The sequence below is a fragment of the Canis aureus genome, chromosome 21 (genome assembly GCF_053574225.1).
Source record: "Canis aureus isolate CA01 chromosome 21, VMU_Caureus_v.1.0, whole genome shotgun sequence".
Taxonomy (NCBI): domain Eukaryota; kingdom Metazoa; phylum Chordata; class Mammalia; order Carnivora; family Canidae; genus Canis; species Canis aureus.
Window position 1 is genome coordinate 45,199,413 of NC_135631.1, and position 21,145 is coordinate 45,220,557.

General features: G+C 38.7%; 1 protein-coding gene across 4 annotated transcripts in view; it reads right to left on the reverse strand.

Moving 5' to 3' along the window:
- Nucleotides 1–21,145, reverse strand: part of AMPH (amphiphysin) — a 212,028-nt gene that overhangs the window by 86,187 nt on the left and 104,696 nt on the right. For all 4 annotated transcript variants that reach the window (XM_077864094.1, XM_077864092.1, XM_077864093.1 and 1 more), the window contains exon 3: nucleotides 3,771–3,825. In XM_077864094.1, the coding sequence (XP_077720220.1) occupies nucleotides 3,771–3,825 (55 nt within the window). The remainder of the gene's footprint in view (nucleotides 1–3,770; nucleotides 3,826–21,145) is intronic.

Sequence of the window (21,145 nt, forward strand, 5' to 3'; positions counted from 1 at the left end):
TATTTATTTAGCTTTCTCCCTATCTCTGCTGCCAGCTCCATGAGAGTAGGCACTGTGTCTTGCATTGAGCCCGTAAATGGGGCTCAATGCAACATTTCCTGCTAAAATAAATGAGAACATACTTTACAAAGCCCAAGTATCAGCAGAAATAATAAGGACCTACAGAGGTGAATGGCACCCAGAGATCAGTGATAATAATATGAAAGGCAACCCTATTTCCCAGGGTGTTGGTGGTAGAGATTTGGAGGGCTTCTGAGAGCAACTGGGGCACTTTATGGATGAAGACGATATTCTCACCACTGACCCTGGGACCGGACCCAGGAGTCATCACTCTCCAGGGCCAGATCTCCTTCCTCTGTAATGCTGCCTGCTTTACAGTACAATTAGTTAGCCAGTGTTCTTTTTTTGTGAAAGCCAGAAAAACTGACCATAAAAGCCCTTTGAAAATCCAAATTATGATTTATTTAATGCCTACCCCTTGTCTTTCATTTTTTTCCCCAAAACTCAAATTGTGCCCCAAGGAACACAAACGGTTGGCAAGACTTTGAGAAGAGAAAAGCATTCCATAGTCACATACCTGGTAAATGCTGCCCATGCCATAGGGCTTCTGGAGATTACATTAACATTTTAAGGGCCCTATAGTAATTATGCTCTGTAATAACCTGTTTGAAAATTTATTCCAACTAGCCTTGACCAAAGTAATTTAAACATAGGTCTTTTTTATGGAGTATCATTTGTTAAGAAAACATGTTGAGGGATGTGACCATTAGCAGTGGAAGCAGGAGTACAGTCTGCATCATCAAAAGGCTAATTTCATGCTATACCAGTGCCTCTCTGGAGCTAACTCTTCACTCAGTAAATTCTCCTAGACCACATTAAGGAAAAAAATTATTCCGGTCTTAAATGTTTAAAACACCAATCTTCCTACTAAGGATGTAAAATTAACCACAATACTTCCAAAATATATAGACAAAAAGACAAAAAACAACAACAACAACAACAACAAAAACAATGTATTCATTCATTTAACAAATTTATCCACAGTATTAAAAAGCAGGCTACATTGAAAAAAAAATCAGCCAACATAAAGAAAATCCTGTGGGGGTGCCTGGGTGGCTTAGTTGATTAGGTGTCCAGCTCTAGATTTTGGCTCAGGTCATGATCTCGGGGTCCTGAGATCAAACCACATGTCAGGCTCCGTGCTGTCTTCCTCTGCCCCTCCCTCAACTTGTATACATGTTGTCTCTCTCTCTCTCTCTCTCTCAAATAAACAAATACATCTTAAAAAAAATCCTGTACTGGAAATAATATATGACATGTTGTGTTCAAATACTAAACCAATAGTAAAAGAAATACCTAGAGTGCCTTCTATTTTCTGAGTAAACTGTTATAAATACTTAGGATTAATTTTTTTTAGAAGAATTAAGTAAGAGCTCTATGAATTTGTGGAAGTTCTCTGAGCCTTACTTCTTTACCAATGTAAACTAAGACTGCCATTTATCATATAGCTGTGTGGGGTGGTTACAAAGAGGTAATATGCCTATGCACAGCCTAGCACATAGGGTGTGCTCATTCCAAAGTACCAATAGTAAATTATCATTACTCCCTGTACAGATGAACTCTAATTTGTGAAACCAATGCTTTACCAATAGCCAATATCGTTCAAAGGCTAGATAAGACAATGGATAAAAAAAAAGCAAGGCCACATAACATGAATGGACCTAGAGGGTATTAAATGAAATAAGTCAGACCAAAAAAGACAAATACTGCACGATTTCACTTATATGTGGAATTTAAGAAACAAAACAAATGAACAAAGGGTAAAAAAGAGGCAAAATAAAAAGACTCTTAAGTACTGAAAACAAACTGGTAGTTGCTAGAGGGGAGGTTGGTGGGGAGTTGGGGGAAACAGGTAAAGGGAATTAAGAGTTCACGTATCATGATGAGCACCGAGTAATGCATACAATTGTTGAATATTGTATTGTACACCTGAAACTAATGTAACGTTATATGTTAATTATATTTCAATTAAAAAAAAAAAGCAAAGCCTTAGGGGATCAGAGTATGTATCTTGGTCCTGCTGTTTACTAGTTCATGACCTTGAACAAGCTCCTTAACCTCTCTGGGACTCACTTTTTTATCTGTAACATGAAGATGATATGAGTATTTGCCTCAGAGTTGTCATGAGAATTAAAACTTTATGCCTGACCTATAAAAACTTAAATATATTTTAGTTTAAAAATCAATTCCACTAATGTTTTATTATTATGACTAAATTTTTTTATTATTAAGATTATTTCATTATCTATCAGTATCTTTGTAAATAATTTCACACATCCACAATGAAACAGCTAAAATAAGTTCTTGGAACTAGAAGTGCTGTGTCAAATGGCATGCTCCTCTCTCTCAAAAACACACATTTAGAGGCTTTTGCCAAAATGCTCTTTAGGAAAGCTATCTTACCAACACTGTATAAAAGGGGTCTGCTCCCCACAGCTTTTTCAATGCTATGTATTACGGTCTTTTCAATTTTAATGTCTTTGAACATTTGGAAGAAAAATGACAGTATCCCATCTCCCTTTTGATTTCATTTAATATTCTTTGATTGTCCATCCATGAAAGTAAGTGAAGCTATTTTTGAAATTTGAAACTATTTTTCACACTTATTATTCATCTACCAGTTCTTCTCTAATTTTCTCTTTATACATTCTACCTATTTTTTTTTCTTTTAACCAACTGACATTCGTCTAGAGTACTTTAACTGAGGTCTTAATATCTTAGCTTGCTTTCACTAAATGTGTTGTCAAAATAATTTTTAAACATATACGTAAGTTTGATATATTTATGAGGTCAAACCTCTCAATCTTTCCCTTTATGGCATCTGCCTTTTGGGTTGGCCTTGTAAAGACCTCGTTGCCCAAGGCTAGAGACTAAGTCGACTGCATTTTATTCTAGTACTTTAGGACATCTCTTTGTATACATATTTAACTCTTTAATAGATCTGTTGAGAAGGAGGGAGTAAAGAATGAGATTGAGAATCTTACTTTTTCCTGAGTATTTCCCCTGTTTACCCAAGATCCCTTGCAGATGTCCCACTCTTCCTCCACTAATCTTGAAGTCTGCCTTCACATCCATGGGTGCACCCAGATACAGTGCAAAGAGCTGTGTAATGTATAGCAGGCAGGAACAGAACGCACCTCCCTGCCGCCCTCTCCTCCCTCCATCACCTCATTTCTTTGCCTTGCATGGCTGAGGCCTGAAACCAACATCATGGCCTTTCTGTCTCTGTACAGTGACAGGGCTGCAAGTACAGCTGGTCCCCACAAGTCACAGGAGGTCCAGGGCCTTGGTTTCTGATAACCCTCCACCTGCCTCTGCCATGGATCCTTGCTCCTTCCAGCTGAAGGACTTAAGTGTGAGTCTGTGAGTATTGTTCTCTTCGGTCACGTTCTCCCTTAGGCTATGAACTGGCTGTAGCTTTTCTTAAAGTCTCAAGCTCACTCTATCTCACAATGCTTCCTAGAAATCTCTGGTGTGGGAGGCACTTATTCCTTGTTTCCAGCATAACAGTAGACATTTTTTTCCTTGTATATTCTGATTATCATTTCAATGGTAATTTGGGAGTGGGTGGAATGAACACCTGTGCTGAAGCACTCATCTTGCGAGAAAGCCAAATGACTTTGTAATTAACACTTAATCCTGCCACTCATGAATTTCAAGCACAATTTGAGCTTGGTAACAACATGCAGTAAACGACTCACACACATTACCTTTGATAGCTGCTAAATATCCCCGGAGTTCACGCTGAAGCCTGGTACCCTCTGCCTGAAAAACACACAAACAGAGGGATGCTAAACATCTTGTCTATATTTTGCCTGGAAACATGTGAGAGGCAATAAGTCTCAGAGTTATTATTACCAGAGGCTCATTCTTGAAAGAACATAAATACGTACACACAGACTAAACAAGGCACCTGTCAGTGTAGAAATTTAGAGATTTTATCCAGCTTAAAAGGCAAGTAAGATTTTGCTGAGAATGGAAACTATGACCCACCAGACAGCCTCCTCCATATTCACGAGCCAGCAAGTCCCTAAATTTTGATGCATGGACTACAACAGTAGGAAACTGATCACCACTGTTCAATATGGTAGCTACTAGCTACATGTGGCTGAGTGCTTACAATATGGCTTGTCCAAATGGAGATGCACTGTAAGTATAAAATACCAGATTTCAGAGACTTAGTTCCAAAAAATCTAGTTAATAGGCTTTATAGCGATTTCATGTTAAAATGCTAGTATTTGGGATATATTGTGTTAAATAAACTGTATTATTAAAATTGATTTCACTCTTTTCACTTTTCACTTTCTGTGGCCACCAGAAATTTTTAAACTACATATATAGTTGGTGTCACTAAAACAGAGAAACTCCGACATTCTAAATTTTGACATATAATTCTTTGTCTTGGTTTGGATTAGATTTAGAAACTCTGAAACTAAGATTAGATTGCAAGTAATGGAGAAATGATGCAGGAAAGAGATGAGCATCAACGCAGGGTGTGTAATCTAGCAAGTTAGCACAGTGGACAACGCAGCCTCAGTCCCACTGGGGAGCTCTGGGAAAAAGTGTCAAACACCCTTTAGATATTCTAACTGGGGAAAAGGGGAAGTAGGGCAACCATCTATCAACTCCTATCAGTGTTTGGGTTGAGGGCTGCTCCCAGAGAATGCCAGAGAAAGCTCTCAGGCAAAACGCTGCCCTCACTGGCAGTAGCAACTAAATCCAGTAGGCTCAGAAAGGGTAGGTACTAGGGCACTACAATTGAAAATATTTTTTAGGGACACCTGGGTGGCTCAGTGGTTGAATGTGCCTTTGGCTCAGGGCGTGATCCCAGGTCCTAGGATCAAGTTCTGCATCGGGTTCCCCACAGGGAGCCTGCTTCTCCCTCTGTATGTGTTTCTATCTCTCTTGTCTCTCATGAATAAATAAAATCTTAAAAGAAAAAGAAAATATTTTTAAATATGCATTTTAACTGTATAATCATTTAACAAACTTACAGAGAGCTAGCACACAGAATTACTCTACCTCGATTATTAATAAAATAGCAACTATCATCATCATATTCAATTCAGCCAGCATGTGTTACCATGTAGCAAAAAAGCAGGGTATGAAGGGTAAAAAATCCTATTTCCTTCAGTAAATTACAATCTAATGGAGGAATTGAAGTATTGAAATAAAAATTGCATTCTAAAACTGGCTACATTTAAGTCTACAGTAACCATTCCAAGCATTCAGGGATTACAAAGTAAAGACAAAATGCCCATCACATTTAAAGATAGATAGTGATTAATACAAAGAAGCTCTGAAAGGAGTATTTAAAGACTATGGCCGGACCTCACAAGGGCTTCTGGATGAGACTATTTTCCTGTATGGTAGAGTATATATAGTGTCTTGATATGGTTTAAAATCAAAACTTTATGTTCCTCTTGTTTTGCTGAACCATCTGAAATACCATGTGAGGCAAACAGCCACCAGCTACATTAAAAAAAATTTTTTTTTAAACATTCTAGATTTCCAAAACAGCAAAATAGACTTGGAAATTGCGGGGAAAGGATGAAGAGAATGAAAATATTGATGATCAACAATTGGGTAAATGTAGAGGATGAAATGGATCCAGAGAAAAAACAGGTGGAGTTAGGCTGAGGTCCCTAACACCACCACAGAAAGTATTTGGGGAAGAAAGAAGTAAATATCTACTTAATATCTATGATCTGACAGGCACTGTCTCAGATTCTGAGTATATAAGCTGAAAAGATAAGGCTGCGGGAAACTGTATCATTGTCAAATCTACTCTGTACCTCTTTACCAGATCTGATTTGGGGGAGGACTACACTTCCTGCCCATCAACATCAGTCTTGGCTGTGGGACTTAGCCAATTAAATGCAAGTTAAAGAGGTACACCATCCTCCTGAGCGGTAAAGAGCCATCACACAGTCTTACCATTTCTTTCCCCTCTACCCTGAATCCTGTAACGTTCCAGATGTGTGCTGCTTCTCCAGACTGGATGGAGGAGTGGAGAGAACGTGGAGCACAGTGCCATCATAATTTTATGGGTGAGAAATAAACTCTATTGCTGAAAGCCATGGAAGTACTGCTACTACAGCATCAACCTGCCCCAAATGGCCTGTGAAAATGGTTCACCAACAATAGTGGAAATACTGACAGATGGAGAAGGCTGCAATCTAACAGAAAAAAAAGTCAATAGAGTTAGCAGCAGAAAAGCATGAAAGGCATTTACAGAAACATTTCAGAAAGTAAATCCAACTGGAAGGATTAAGGATGAAGTGGATGGTTTAGCAAATGGAAGCCCAAGTGCTAGTCAAGTGATGGAAAGAGATGGATAATACTGAGACAGAAGAAGTGAGGCCCAGAATCCTGTGTCCTAATAGATGGCAGATCATCTGGAGAAAATATCTGAAATCACACATGTGACTTACCTGGAAAGATCCAGACCCAGATCAATCTAAAGCCGACAGCCCTAAAAGGTGCAATTAGGAGGTTCTGAATCCCCTAAGGCCATGTTTCTCAAAATGGGTAAGTGTACACCTCAAGGGCATTTAATGGTCTGTCTAGGGCACACACAATACACTTAAAATATATCTCCAGAACATCAATTTACTAAGGTTGGAGGGGAGTGAATGGAGAAGATACTATTCTTTATAATCACTAGCCACCTGTTATGATGTACAAAGAAAAACTGCATAGAGATTAAAGACAGAACTGCATAGATGTCTCCTGTTTTCAGCTGTCCACTTTAGAGCTATGCTCTCCCACCCTTCGAGGTCCTTCCCTGCAAGTGTGCAAGGAACTGAGAGAGGCAGTGCTCACTTCTCACCCAGGAGGATGCTTTCCCTCCAGAAAGCCATACAAAGTTTGCTGCAGTGTTATGACTCACCACGCCATTCAGAGTATCTGGAAATAGAAAAAAAGTAGCAGGGAAGGGTATTCTTTTCCCAAATATTTAAGAGATAAAGCATGTCAAGTTAATCCCAAATTGCCTTTTCTTTACAAACAAGATAGAGAATGAAATAATTCAGGCTTCACTCCATACAGGCTGCATTCACCTAGCCCAAGGGAAGCAATAAACATTTTTAAGAAATGAAATAAGAATCCCAGAAGAAATTTTTTAGATATCTAAAAGTGTCAGAAAGTTCAAATTATACAATGATGGCTTAAATAGATGAGTTCAATTTAAGCAGATAAACTGAAAAGCTGATTTAAATAACTTTCTTATTTCCAATTATTAAAATTTCTAATTTTCCTTCATGACTATTAAGGTTCATAAATCATTTGTAATAACCATATTGAATTTCATCTAAAATTCTGCCTGAATCAAAAAGGTAAAAGGCTCTGGAGAGAAATTTCTTACCTATAATATGCTACAGAGTAGTTCTTCTGCACAAAATCTATTGCATAATAAAATTTTCTTAAGGTCATTATTCTATATGAATCACAGGGGTTTTAAATTAGAAATAAATTCTTACAGCAATGCTAAGATTTCCCTGTATCTGAAATTTGTTCCATATTCCTCTGAAAATTATCATTTCAGTAATTCAGCCTTCAATTATGTATTATGCAGAAAACAGATTTAAAATATACAACTTACAGCCACATGAGTGTATTTCCCCTATTTCTTGATGTTGTTCTCTATCAGGTAAGACAAAATTATTATTCTAACTTGTGGTCATATTTTCCTCAGGGATTAAGGCAACATGAGGCCAAGTGAGTCTATTATAATTAAGTTGTCTGGTTGCCAACTAATACACCCTCTTGGACAATATCTAAGGATTCACGCCTACAGAATTCCTTGCCCTGGCATATGGTATAATAATGTGGCTCTTGTGTTAGAGGTTCTTCATTTATTTTTTCAGTTGAATCATTTATCAGTTTTAGAAGCTGCTGCTTCTCCAGCCCAGACAATGTCGGGCTTCACTTTCTTCCCACACAGCCCAAGGGAGTCGGCCTGCTTTTCCTTCCTCATTAGAGCTACTCCTACCCACACACTCCCTTGGGTGTCACACTGTTGTAAGGCTAGAGAGAAGGAAACTGTCTCCCTAGTTCCCTGCTTCCTAGCTATCCTGAAAAACAAGACAGGGTCATATTGGGTTTCACCATGGAGATAATAAAAAACCAACAGGCATGCAAAAAGTATACATGGTTTTAAAACCTTATAAAGGTCTGAGAATCACTGCCCCTAGTCAAAAAAAAAAAAATCTCTTTATTCCCTTGCTGAGTGATACCTTGAAGCTGTTGCTTTCTTCCCTTACTTCTGTAAGAACTACTCATGATAGCCACGTGCTCCCCAAAGGATTAGAGTGAAACTTGAAATATAATTAAATAGTTAGAAAAAGAACACTGCAGGTACACCATCACAAAAGGTCTCAGGTATCTGTTACTCAATGCAAAGAAATCACGTTCTATACTTAATTAAATGTGTTTCCAAATTGTTTGACACCAGATTGGTCCTCAGTAGAACGAATGCCTTAATTATTTGTACATATATCTTGTCTTGGGGTAGTGGTGGAGAAGCAGGGGAGGAACGCCACTGCCCAAACATGCTGGACTCCTAGATAGCTTTCATTTGAGCCTCTCTTCAGCACCTTGGACAGTCCCCCATTCTTAAACCAAAGCTTTAACTTGTGCATTATCAAAGGATCATTACTTCATCAAAGGTTCCTACTGCACTCTGATAAGTACGCAAATGAATTATAAACAGGTTTCCTTCAGAGTGAGCCAAGTCTCTGGTAAGAAGAGCTATCACAGACTCTGAAACTCAGACGTGTCTCAAAGTCCCATAAGGCATTGGGCTTATAAACAAGGTTGCATTTAGCTGTGATGAATGACATTCGATGATTAATGAGTCAAGCTGTTTATTGTTTAGACACACAATAAATTCTGAAGCATCAAAAATATGGTAATAGTTGTTAATACTTATGCCTAGAATTTCAGGAGACAAAAGAAAGAGGCTACAGTTGAGGCATTAATGTGATTGAATTGTAGACACAATGCATAGAATGAATTAATAATTTATAGGGAACTAAACTCAGGGTAGCCATCACTGAAAATTCAGGGGTCTGCCCACATACCACCATGTGCATGATACCCCCACTCAAGGATGTGTACCACTACAGCCCTAACTGCTTACAAAAACAAATCTAGTGGATTTTATTTGTAAGGTTACACAAATCCAGCCAAACACCTTTAAACAATAGGTATTTGTTAAATAAGCAAGGACTGTTTGAGTTGACTTGTTAAAATATGGTAAATGAAAAAATAAAATATGGTAAATGTTGTACTGATTTACAGTTATAGGTAACTTTTGTTATAAAAAGGAAAAAGACTGGGACCACCCACCTCCACCCCTCCAACCCCCCCACCTCCGCCACCCCGGGTGGCTTAGTGGTTGAGTGCCTGCCTTGGGCTCAGGGAATGATCCTGGAGTCCCAGGATCAAGTCCCACATCAGGCTCCCTGCATGGAGCTTGCTTCTCCCTCTGCCTGTGTCTCTGCCCCCCCCCCACCTCTCACTCTCATGAATAAATAAATAAATAATAAAGTCTTTTAAAAAGAGAGGGAGAAAGAAAAAAGATGGACAGGAGAAAGAAAACACCGCACACATTAGAGGAATATTTTCATTAACTTGCCTCTCAGAAACTATAAGTTGATGCTCAGGTAGAAAGCCAAGAGTACTGACATGTAAGAACTGGATCTGAAGAGATATAATGTCACAAAGTTGTGATTTCACAAAGGTAAGTCCTGTCATCTCATCTGTGATCATGAGCCTATAGAAGTTCCCATAGTTACATTATTATTTTTGGCCTTTACTGACATTTTTCTCATGAAAAGGCTAAGTAACATTATAAAGTTAAAATTGCCCAATTTCTCAGAGTTCAGACAGGTTAACTTAATCTTAAAAGCAATGCTAAGAAGATTTCTTATCATTTTTGAAGCTTAGAAGAAAATTAGATTATCAAGGAGATGAGGTTTAATAAGGGCCATAATCAGCACCTTGATTAACAGATGACTAATCTGAATCCACTTATGATCAAAGAAAACATTAGGCTACTGAACACTACAGGCACTCTTGGTCTGTGAAGCAGCAGAGCTCTCTCCCTATGACAAGTTCAGATGCACTTAAATCAGAAGATGATAGTTTTTCAAAGGTAGATGCAGCAGGGTCTCTATAATTTACATTTTTGTTTCCTTGCTTTGAGCTCTTTGTAGTTAACAGGGGCCATCATTATGAACCTAGCACTGATTTCATAGAAAAATTTCTCCATTTAAAAATTCTTCTTTTGGCAGGTATTAATACAAAAGATCTAAGAGAGAGGAAATCTAAGTGGGTTTTGAAATCTGGGCTGATGGTGGTGGAGGATGGAGGGTATATGGATGTGTGACTGACATCAGAGAACATCTCAGTTTCCACAATTTTACCCCAGATTCCTGGCCCAATTGCCAACTACCCTTCTCAGCAACTCCAAGAATACTTATAATCTGAAAACTAAATCAAATACATTCTTTACCTTTCAACAAAACAAAACTGATACTCTAGCTACTAGTAATTCCATATGCAAATTTTCCATAGATTAAGGGTAAGTCAACCAACTTGAGTTCATACAGATCTCTATTCTGGTTTCTTGGTAAGCTAACCCATTGTGTGTGCAAGGGGACAGAAAAGTGCCTAGTTAGAACTACTACAGTCACCACATGCAGGCTGGATACGATGTGAAGATACACTTTCTTGCCTTTAGGCAATTGAGTTTGTGATCCCTGAAAAGCCATTCCACTTTTTTCTGTGCATGTGTGCACACGTGTGTGTAGACCTGACTCATAAGGTGCTTTAGGAGTATTATATAAACATCTTTGCAACCTTTGCCTTAACACCTAGAGACAGTACTTAATATATTGGGGAGGAAATCAACACAGAAATTAAGGGAAACTCCATGAAATTCCCACTCCAACAATGGCCTATTATTCAGAGACCCTTTCTGAGGGTGTGGATGTCTACAATGTTGCATTGTGACCAAACTGGACAGGATGTAAAAGTATTAGAAAAGCAGCTGTTATGTAAAGTTATTAATGAGTTGTATTCATGAGGGGGTGCCTTGTCAATCATTACTATAGTCACAGTATAACATGCAGAATGTTCCTGAAACTGCCATTTATGATGCATTCATTTTTTAGAGCTACCGTAACAAATACCACAACTGCATGCTTTAAATAACAGAAATTTGTTTCTCCATAGTTCTGGCAGCTGAACGTCTAAGACCAAGGCATTGGGAGGTTTGGTTTCTCCTGAGATCTCACTCCTTGGCTTGCAGACGGCTATGTTCACGCTGTGTCCTCATGTGGTCTTTGTGAGTATATCCCCTCAGTGTCTCTCCTGCTCCTTAGAAAGACATCAGTCATACTGGATTAGGATCCACCCAGATGACCTCACTTAATCTTGTGACCTCTCTAATGTCCCAGTCTATAAACAGTCACAACCCTGAAGTATACTGGACTTCAATTTATAAATTCACAGGTATATAATTCAGCCCATAATGATATTCTCAAAACAAGCTTGTAGGACAGCAACATGATCACAAAGTTTAACACTTACGAGTGGTCCCTTTGTTCCAGATACCATTGCAAGGGCTGTAGCTCTAGTAACTCATAATCCTCAAATTAACTCCATGAAGTCAGCACATTTTCTCCGATGGGAAGACTGAGGCACAGAGGCTGAGCAACTTGCCCAAAGGTCACACATCTGGTAGACAGCAAGCCAGTACTGGAGCCTGGGAAGTTTGCATTATTCAGACTCCATAACCTGCCTAGGGCCCACCTGCCTCATTGCCCTCCACCACCTCTTTGTCCCCAGCTACAAATGCATGGATGACAGCTAGGATAAATGAGGCTGTCCAAGAAGAATCAATGAGAGTAATTTATCTAAAGACACCATTTTCTGTTCTCATGATATAGTCCTAATATTTAAATTAAAATACCAACTGTTCACTTGTTTCTTTCAAAAGCTCACAATTCCACAGAGTATATTCCATGAGGTTCATACAGCACAGTGGTTAAATGGGTGGGTTCTGAGACCACACTGCCTGGCTTTAAAATTCTAGCTCTGGAGACACCTGGGTAGCTCAGTGGTTGAGCATCTGCCTTTGGCTCAGGGCGTGATCCTGAGATCCTGGGATCGAGTCCTACATCAGGGTCCCCACAGGGAGCCTGCTTCTCCCTCTGCCTATGTCTCTGCCTCTCTGTCTCTCATGAATGACTAAATAAAATCTTAAATAAAATAAAATCTCAGCTCTGCTACTTCTAACTATACAACCTTGGACAAACCACCTGGCCTCTCTAGGCCTATGATTCCTCATCAGTAAAAGAAAGCTGATAATAATACTTACTTCCTAGAGCTATCATGAAGGTCGAGGGAGACAGTCCATGGAACATATCAGCAGAATACCAGTCACACAGGATGTATTCAAATGAATGTTGGATGCCACTATGATTATTCAACAAAATATTTTTATGAGAAACTGCACAAAGAGTAGGTGTTTCACAGATGTTTGACTGAATTGAGTTCTGCTACATGTTACATAACGAAGGAGTATCTTCATGAGGAAAATACAAAACCTTTCCAAAACAAACTACTTGGGAATTTAGAATGCTTCCTTTATTTGCATTTCTAAGTTTCAAATACATAGTCTTGTTTTTCATATTTTTGTTATAGTTTTAATTGTTGCAATAACAGAGGAGCCTGAAGTGCATGGGAATAATTTATGCAGATATTTAAGAGCCACTTAACAATGGATATGAGAAAAATTGAGCCAATATGACAATTTACTGTAAGGAAACAAGATAGCATGAATACCAATGGCCAAGATTAATGAGGTTCATGCTCAAAATGAAAGCTTTTGTGACATATACTAGGTTTTCTCATATGCAAAGCAGAATTATAATTATGGACTGCTATGAGAAGCAAGTGAGATAGTGTTTTGTTTGTTTTTAAGGTTTTGTTTTTTTTTTTTTTAGAGAGAGAGAGTAAGAGATAGAGTGAGCGCATAATCAGCAGGAATAGGAAAAGGAGAGGGAGAAGCAGGCTCCCTGCTGAGCAGAGAGCCCAATGTGTGGCTTCATCCCAGGACCCCAGGATCATGACCTGAGCTGAAGCCAGACACTTAATTGAGTGAGCCACCCAGGTGCCCCTGAGGCAGTGTTTTGTACAAAACACTTTATAGGTGTCTAAGCTTACTTGTGGGAAGTTAATAATAAAAATACTTCATCGCTGCTTTTACCTAAGCCAGCCAGATGTGGCTTGGAAATGTGTGAGCTCTTAAAGCACCTTAGAAGGTTCTTATAATTATCCAGGTCAGGAACATATTCAGATAGATGTGTAATTAAGGAAACTATTATCTTTACTCTATTGGTAAAATCTCAGGCTGGCATCCAAGTTGTTACAATCATATCATGGCTCTTTAGGGTTGGTTCAAAAGTCTGGGGGGGGGGTACCCAGGAATCAATATTGTTATAAGGCTTCCAGGTGATTCTGATTGTTATTTGGGAACCCCTAGTATAGTCAGTCACAGTACCTATAATGTAATTGACACTTAGTGTGTTGATGTAGCTGTTATGAGATGGCTAAAAAGACAGTTAAAAATATGTGTGGCAGCAGGTTTCCAACAATCAGCATCAGACATTCTTTCTAATGCCTCCATCACTTCATACTCTGCATGGGGGGGGGTACCAAGTGACTTATAAGAGAGAGTCAGAGGCAATGAGATGCTTATCAGAGACAATAATACTGATGCAAACCTGAAAATCAACTGCACCACATCTATGTAGATTTTTACCACCACTTCAGATGGTCTTCCTGGGCTCCATGACAGATGTGCCTCATTCTCAGCATCCCATTACCATAACAACAAGGATCAATCTGGGGATCATTTAGAGAGGAACATCCAAACTAGGTAACAAGCTTACTTCACAAGGGGAATTGGAAGATATATGGAATTGGTTTCTAACTGAATGCTTAGCAATGGGATATGAAACCCTCCCCAGTTGGCACAATTAATGGAGTAAGGTAAAATACAGGTAAAGAGAGGTAATGGCACAGGATAGGTGAAAGGAAACCATCAGGGGCACCTGGGTGGTTCAGTCAATTAAACATCTGCCTTCAGCTCAGGTCATGATCCCAGAATCCTGGGATCGAGCACCACATAGGGCTTGTTGCTCAGTGGGGAGCCTGCTTCTCCCTCTCCCTCTGGGTGTCACTCTGCCTACTTGTGCTCTCGCACTCTCTGTGTCAAATAAATAAATAAAATCTTAAAAAAAAAGAAAAGAAACCATCAGAGTGATAACACAAAGAGCTTCCTCCAGAAGAGATTTCTTTTTTTTTAAATTTTTATTTATTTATGATAGTCAGAGAGAGAGAGAGAGAGAGAGGCAGAGACATAGAGGGAGACGCAGGCTCCATGCACCGGGAGCCTGACGTGGGATTCGATCCCAGGTCTCCAGGATCGCGCCCTGGGCCAAAGGCAGGCGCTAAACTGCCACCCAGGGATCCCGAGATTTCTTAAATGAGAAACAAGTACCCCAAGGACTGGCACACAAACAGGGATGCCTGGAATGTCTGTAGTTTGGGTCAAATCTTGGTTAAGTTTCAACTAAATCTTTTTTATTTATATAGACCATTAACTGAAGAGACATTCCTGTAGATAAACAAATAAAAGTGAAGAGAATAAAAGATGGACAGCTGTGTTTTGCGATGAAAGTTTTTGTTCTCTTTATTGCCTCTAGCACCATGGACAGCAACACCCAACTCTTCCCACAAAGCCCGCAGCAGGCTTATTTTGCTCCTTAAAAGCCAATGAGCACTATATGTTAGTTAATTGAATTTAAATAAAATTTAAAAATTTTAAAACCCAATGATCAAAAACCAAAAAGGATTAGTAGATGTGTCAGATATGAAATAAGTAGACTATAAAGAAATGCAGGGGACTTTGTAGAGGAAGAGCCAATACATTCTTTTGAAATCTTACTGGTTTGCTCTGTTCCACCCCAAAGAAGTCAATTGTATTGGCAATCATAGTGGGTTATACTTATCAAGAAAAGGGCTCTAGATCAAGACTATCCACACAAAACACATCTTTTCCATAAAAACAATATTACCAAGGAGCCTGGCAGTCTTAACTAGGGGCTTAATGGCCAGATTATACTCCCTTACTCTTTGCCAGTGACTGTACTACATAGAAATCAGTTCAACAAGGAGTCTCATAGCCAAGCACATGACCATTTCATGGATATTTAGCATGCTATGTGAGCTGCTTTAGACTGAGATCCTTTGCAGTAACAAATGGTAGATACTCATCAAGCCTACAGAGTCCAGCTGGAAATGGGATTGTGGGAAGGTGGAGAAATCTTTTTTTTTTTTTTCTCAGAATATCAACTGGAGTGAGAGTAAACTTGTGTGCTAATGCTAAGTGGTGAAACTAGGATATTGAAAATGCATCATGATGGAAGTACAGAAACATCACCTCAGAATACTGTCTTTTTCTACTACTTTAACTGCTTAAAAAGAAAGACAACTTTTGCACCCTATACCACCAGCTTGACAAAGACAAGAACTATGACTGACTTGTTTATCATTTTGTTTCCGATGCCTTATACAGAGTAGACACTCAATAATTATGTGTTAAGCCAGCCAAGGAATACTTTTCATATACACTTATCCACAGGAAGTTCTATCTGATTTGTTACATATATTTAACTGTTGCCATTGATGAGGTGTCCAGCTCCCAATTCATGACTGCCCCTCCAGTTGTGTACTAAATCCCATCTCCTCCTGCCTATTCAAGGACATAAGTCAGCTGTTCTTCCCTTTCTCTGTGATTCATCACATTTTCTCTCTATACTAAGTGAGTCCCAGTGAGTATACATATATTTTTGCCATCTTAAGAAAAATGTTTTCTTTGGGTGCCTGGGTGGCTCAGTGTCTGCTTTTGGCTTAGGTTATGATCCCTGAGTCCTGGGCTCAAGCCCCGTGTCTGGCTCTCTGATCAGCAGGGCATCTGCTTTTCCCGCTCCCTCTACTGCCACCCCTGCTCGTGCTTTTTTTTCTCTAATAAATAAAATATTAAAAAAAGAAAGAAAGAAAAAGAAAAATGTTCTCTTGACTCTACTACCTCCACAAAACTACAGTTTTATTACTTGCTCCCCTTTAAAGCAAAACTTGAAACTTGCTGTCTCCAAGTCTCCTATTATCCTTCACCTTGCTCTATGTATGCTCTACTTACACAATTTTTTCTTTATAATTCTCATTGTTTTATAGAAAACAATGTAATTTGCTTACTTATTTTTTTAAAGATTTTATTTATTTTTTGAGAGAGAGAGAGAGAGAACAGGGAGAGGGAAGGGAGAGAGAGAATTATCAAGCAGACTCCGCACCAAGCATAGAGCCTGATGCAGGGCTTGACTATACAACCCTGAGATCATGACCTGAGCTAAAACCAAGAGATGACTGCTCAACTGGCTAAGCCATTCAGGCACCCCTGTAAATGTTCTTATTTATTATGCTTGTGTATTGCCTGCCCCCATGTTTTGGAACATAAAATCCAAATCAGAAGTGACCTTTGTCTTCACTGAAGTTTCCCAGCGACCTAGATACATTCCTGGTAAGTAGAAGACATTCAATAAATGTAAGACAGATGGATGTCTAAACACTTATATATTATTGTTCTAAATGTGCATCTACATGCCATCATCTAATCAACCTATAAAATTCCTTGAAAGTTGATATTAAGAGAGAACATTTTAAATTTTGGAAAGTATTTGTGTACTAGGATGGTTTTTAATATTACAGAAGACTCACAGAAACACACAGCTAGCCACTAGGAGTATCTCTAGGGAAACTATTTGTAGAGATGCAGACGCATACAAACTCTTTTACAAATATTGTGTGGTCATTGAGTGTAAACTTTAATGGAAACCTAGTATAAATTGAAGCAACAAGACTCAACAATTAAGTTTCTCAGAAGCAATTAACTGGTATCCTTAAATATAGTAATGCTCTGTGGCAAAAACATTGTCCTATCAGAGAAGAGTGAGCTTACTCCAAAATACAATATATGAGAAAAAAAAAACTAAAATTGGAGAACATAACTGGGATTCAAAGACTGAAAAACACCATTCTACAAAATTAAAATTACTCATATTAAGTTAATAAAGATATGGAAAGCTCTTGGAAGACTTAAAATACTATATGTGCCAGCTGAAATTTATGGAGTAGCATAGAACTCAGAATCCAGAGAGGGGCCAGAGCCTTGTTCTAGTCCTCATAATCCAGGTTAGAATCAATTCCAGGCCATATCAGACATTTTCCATTTTTGCTGCCAAAAATAAAGATAAAAGAGATAAAGTAAATGACTATGAATAGGGGCTCTGGTACTGAATGAGTGAGGAGGCATGAAATATCCAAGACAAAGAGTGAAGACAGAGAATATGTATCACAAGGAGTTATAAACTTACTAGTACCTACATAACAGCTGCTAGATAGTATGGAAGATTTTTTTTTTAAATAACTAAGATGGGTTGTCTTCTTTTAAATATTTTGTAATCTAATGAGAATATATTATGTAATCTAATGAGAATACTGTCATATAAGAAAAATGTAACAAGAGTCAGCAGATGAACTACAAAAAAATGTACTACAGGAGTATAGAAAGGAAACAGAGATGCTGAGTAAGGACACTGGAAAGACAGCAAGCAGGAAATACCTTTTAGGTTGGCTGTAAGGGAAGGTGGGTTTTGAACACATGGAGATGGCAGATCAGGCAAGGGTGGTTCAATCCTATGGAAGCACTTGCAGTGGGGAATTAGAAGAGCTTGGATGCAGGCAGTCCAGTCCCTAAATGACACTATCAGATGTGGGCCACCAACTATTCATTCCACCAACTTCCTTTCTGTCACTACACCAGAGCATCTGGATTTCAATCAGTCTCTTGAATGTGGTACCCTAAAGAGAAAAGCCATCTGCGTCACTGAGGCTGTACCTGCCAAATACTACAAGGGACAGTGGGACCAAAACAGGGTATGCCTAAAGAAAGGTTTAGGGCAGATGCTTAGGTGGCTCAGTGGCTGAGTGTTTGCCTTTGGCTCAGGTCGTGGTCCCAGGCCCTGGGATTGAGTCCCACAATGAGCTCCTTGCAGGAACCCTGTGTCTCCCTCTGCCTATGTCTCTGCCTCTCTCTCTCTCTCTCTCTCTCTCTCTCTCTCTGTCTCTCATGAATAAATAAATAAAATCTTAAAAAAAAAAAGAAAGAAAAGTTTAGTGCTCTGAATGTGAGAAGCAGCCCAAGGCAATTTGTAGCTACAAACAATTCGTGTCTTACAAAACAAGGGACTGCATAAAGACCAAGACTAATCAAGCAGAATTTTCTTTAAATCAGTCAAATACATATTCTTAAAAGGCTAACTTAAGGAGATTATTCCAGACAGAATATCAGAGATTTTTCTGAGTTAGAACGTATGTGTGGAGTCAGACATATTTTTAAAGAACAAAGAGTTATTAGCAGAGAGGGTTTTTGGTAGATGTAGATTGAGCATAACACACTGCTCCATATATCACTCTTGCTTTATTAGACTTCATTAAAGGAAATGAAAATTTACCAGTATTCCATTTTCTATGTTGTTTCATTGATGTACAGACTATTCATTCTCTGTCAGAGAAGCTTTATGAGTCATGACTTTCGGTAGAAGCTTCCCTTACACACTCTTTGCCGAAATGTCACCAGAATTCTGTCCTGCTGGTCCACCCTGTCCACTTAAGACCTTGGCAGGTCTTCATTCAGCATCAAAAGACTTGCCTTCTCTCTACTTGACATCCTTGCCCATTACATAAAGGACGCAAAGATATGAACCTTGTTGTGTTCTGCCAAAAGATACCAACCAAAGGGGAAAGAACTGAATGTGAAAGAATCAGACCTGTATCTCACATTTAATATCATACCATTAATGAATATCATAAATGTCATGACCACATTTTCATAGTTTGACCTCTGCAATCTTAAAGAGTTCTATCTCTACATTTATACAACTTGAATATTTTATTTTTCCACCTTTCCCTGGCCTTGAACAAATGATTTCTTTTCTCAAATACATAACCTGGAATAATGTTTATTTTAAATAGAAGTATAAACAGGAGGAAAATGCTCTATGACTAATAAACCTGTAATTTGGACCAGAGCTGTCCTGAATGAATGACTGGGGCCTCATCCCAATATGGAGAATTCTTTTGTGATTTCCTTCAGCAGCCATAATGGAGCCAATTCTACTACCCTGTGGAATGCATTACTACGATTCTCATAAGGAATTCCTGAGAAGGTGTGAGGCATCACACTTTAATTCTTTAGGGACAATACAAACAAACCACATATTTTTAATTGGTAACTGTCATATTATCAAGCCTAAAAAGAAGATTGTCCTATAAGTTAACAGACTATATTAACTGTTACCTTTCCTTTAAGACATTAATGCTGCTTATCATTTAGTATACTTATATGTGTAGTACTACTTACATATTAGGTATAATGTAGCCCATGGGTCATCCCATAGACATAGATATTTTTATAGACTCCATTATAAAATCGAATTAGGTGCCAACATTCAATATCTGAGTTATTTCCACTGGTGCACAAAATTAGTAGCAATAGGGGAAAAACTCATAAGTCAGGTGCCAGAAGCCAGGACAGAGAACTCTTAGCAGGCACACCACTATGCATGGGGGAATGCTCAGTTGGTATGCCAAATGGGTGATGAGTCTTGGCTAACAGGTGTAGAGTAGGGGGAGGGGAAAGGTGCAGGCCAATGTGAATCAGTCCACAATGAAAGAGCAGAGAATACTCTTGACTGATACAGCACAGAAGATGAGGAGACGGCCCATGGGTTGGAAGACTGATTACATAAAGGGTATTGCACACACAAATATATATTGGGAGTAATGGAAGCCAGATTTCTCACTCTCAAAGAAAGAGGTACAAATATGAAAAGAAGGAAGACTTAAAGTAGGAGATACTGAATTGCAATTCGAGATGCCATGGTTTCAGAGTGTATAATAAATGTGTGTATGTGTGTTAATTCTATTCAGTTAGAAGACCTCCAAGTATGATACCCTGGAACCAATGAATATACCCAGCACTCAGGTCTTAGTTTCTAAATGCCATTCTCCACTTAAAAAAAAAAAATCCAGGACCTTTAAAGAAACAACTCCTTTGGGGCACCTAGGTGACTCAGTAGGTGAAGCATCTGCCTCCGGCTCAGGTCATGATCCCAGGGTCCTGGGCTTGAGCCCCACATCAGGCTCTCTGCTCAGCAGGGAGTCTGTTTCTCCCTATTCCTCTGTCTGCAGCTCTCCCTACTTGTGCTCTCTCTCTCTAATAAATAAAATCTTTAAAAAAAAATAAAGAAAAAACTCACTTGAAGGCAAGCACATGATCATAGAACATCTTGTGCCAAAAAGTTAAAAAGAAAGTTCTCAAATAAGAAGACACAAGAGTCACTACCAGCAGTTCCCATTGGCTAAATTTAAGGCAATTGCATTTCAAAACTAATAGTAATATACTTACCCACTGAATAAAATCAGAATCTCTAATTCTATACTACCATAATTAATTAATTAGGGGAGAAAGGAACATTTTACCATGGAGTGGAATGCTAAGTAATATGTGCAGAAGGAATTAGACAAAAGAAAAAAAATTACCATTTACCAACCATCAGGTATTAGTTGATTTAGACAAGAAGCTTCAATGGAAAAAAAACTAGTCGGTGAAAGTTTGTAGGAGGAAAAGGATATTTACAGAGTCTCAAAGTCTATCCCCAAAAAATACTCCTTAGGTACTTTACTAATTTAAAACTAAGTACTAGAGCAATCCAGCAGACAGCCTCTTTTTAACCAAGTGATAAAAGCTGACATCCATTGTAAAAGCACAAATGCGGATCATGTGTTTTGATATCTGGGAACAACAAAGCCTCACTTCTGTAGCAAAGCTGACAGGGAAGATCGCATGAAGCTAATCACATGAGATTAATGGGCAAACCCAAGTCAAAGA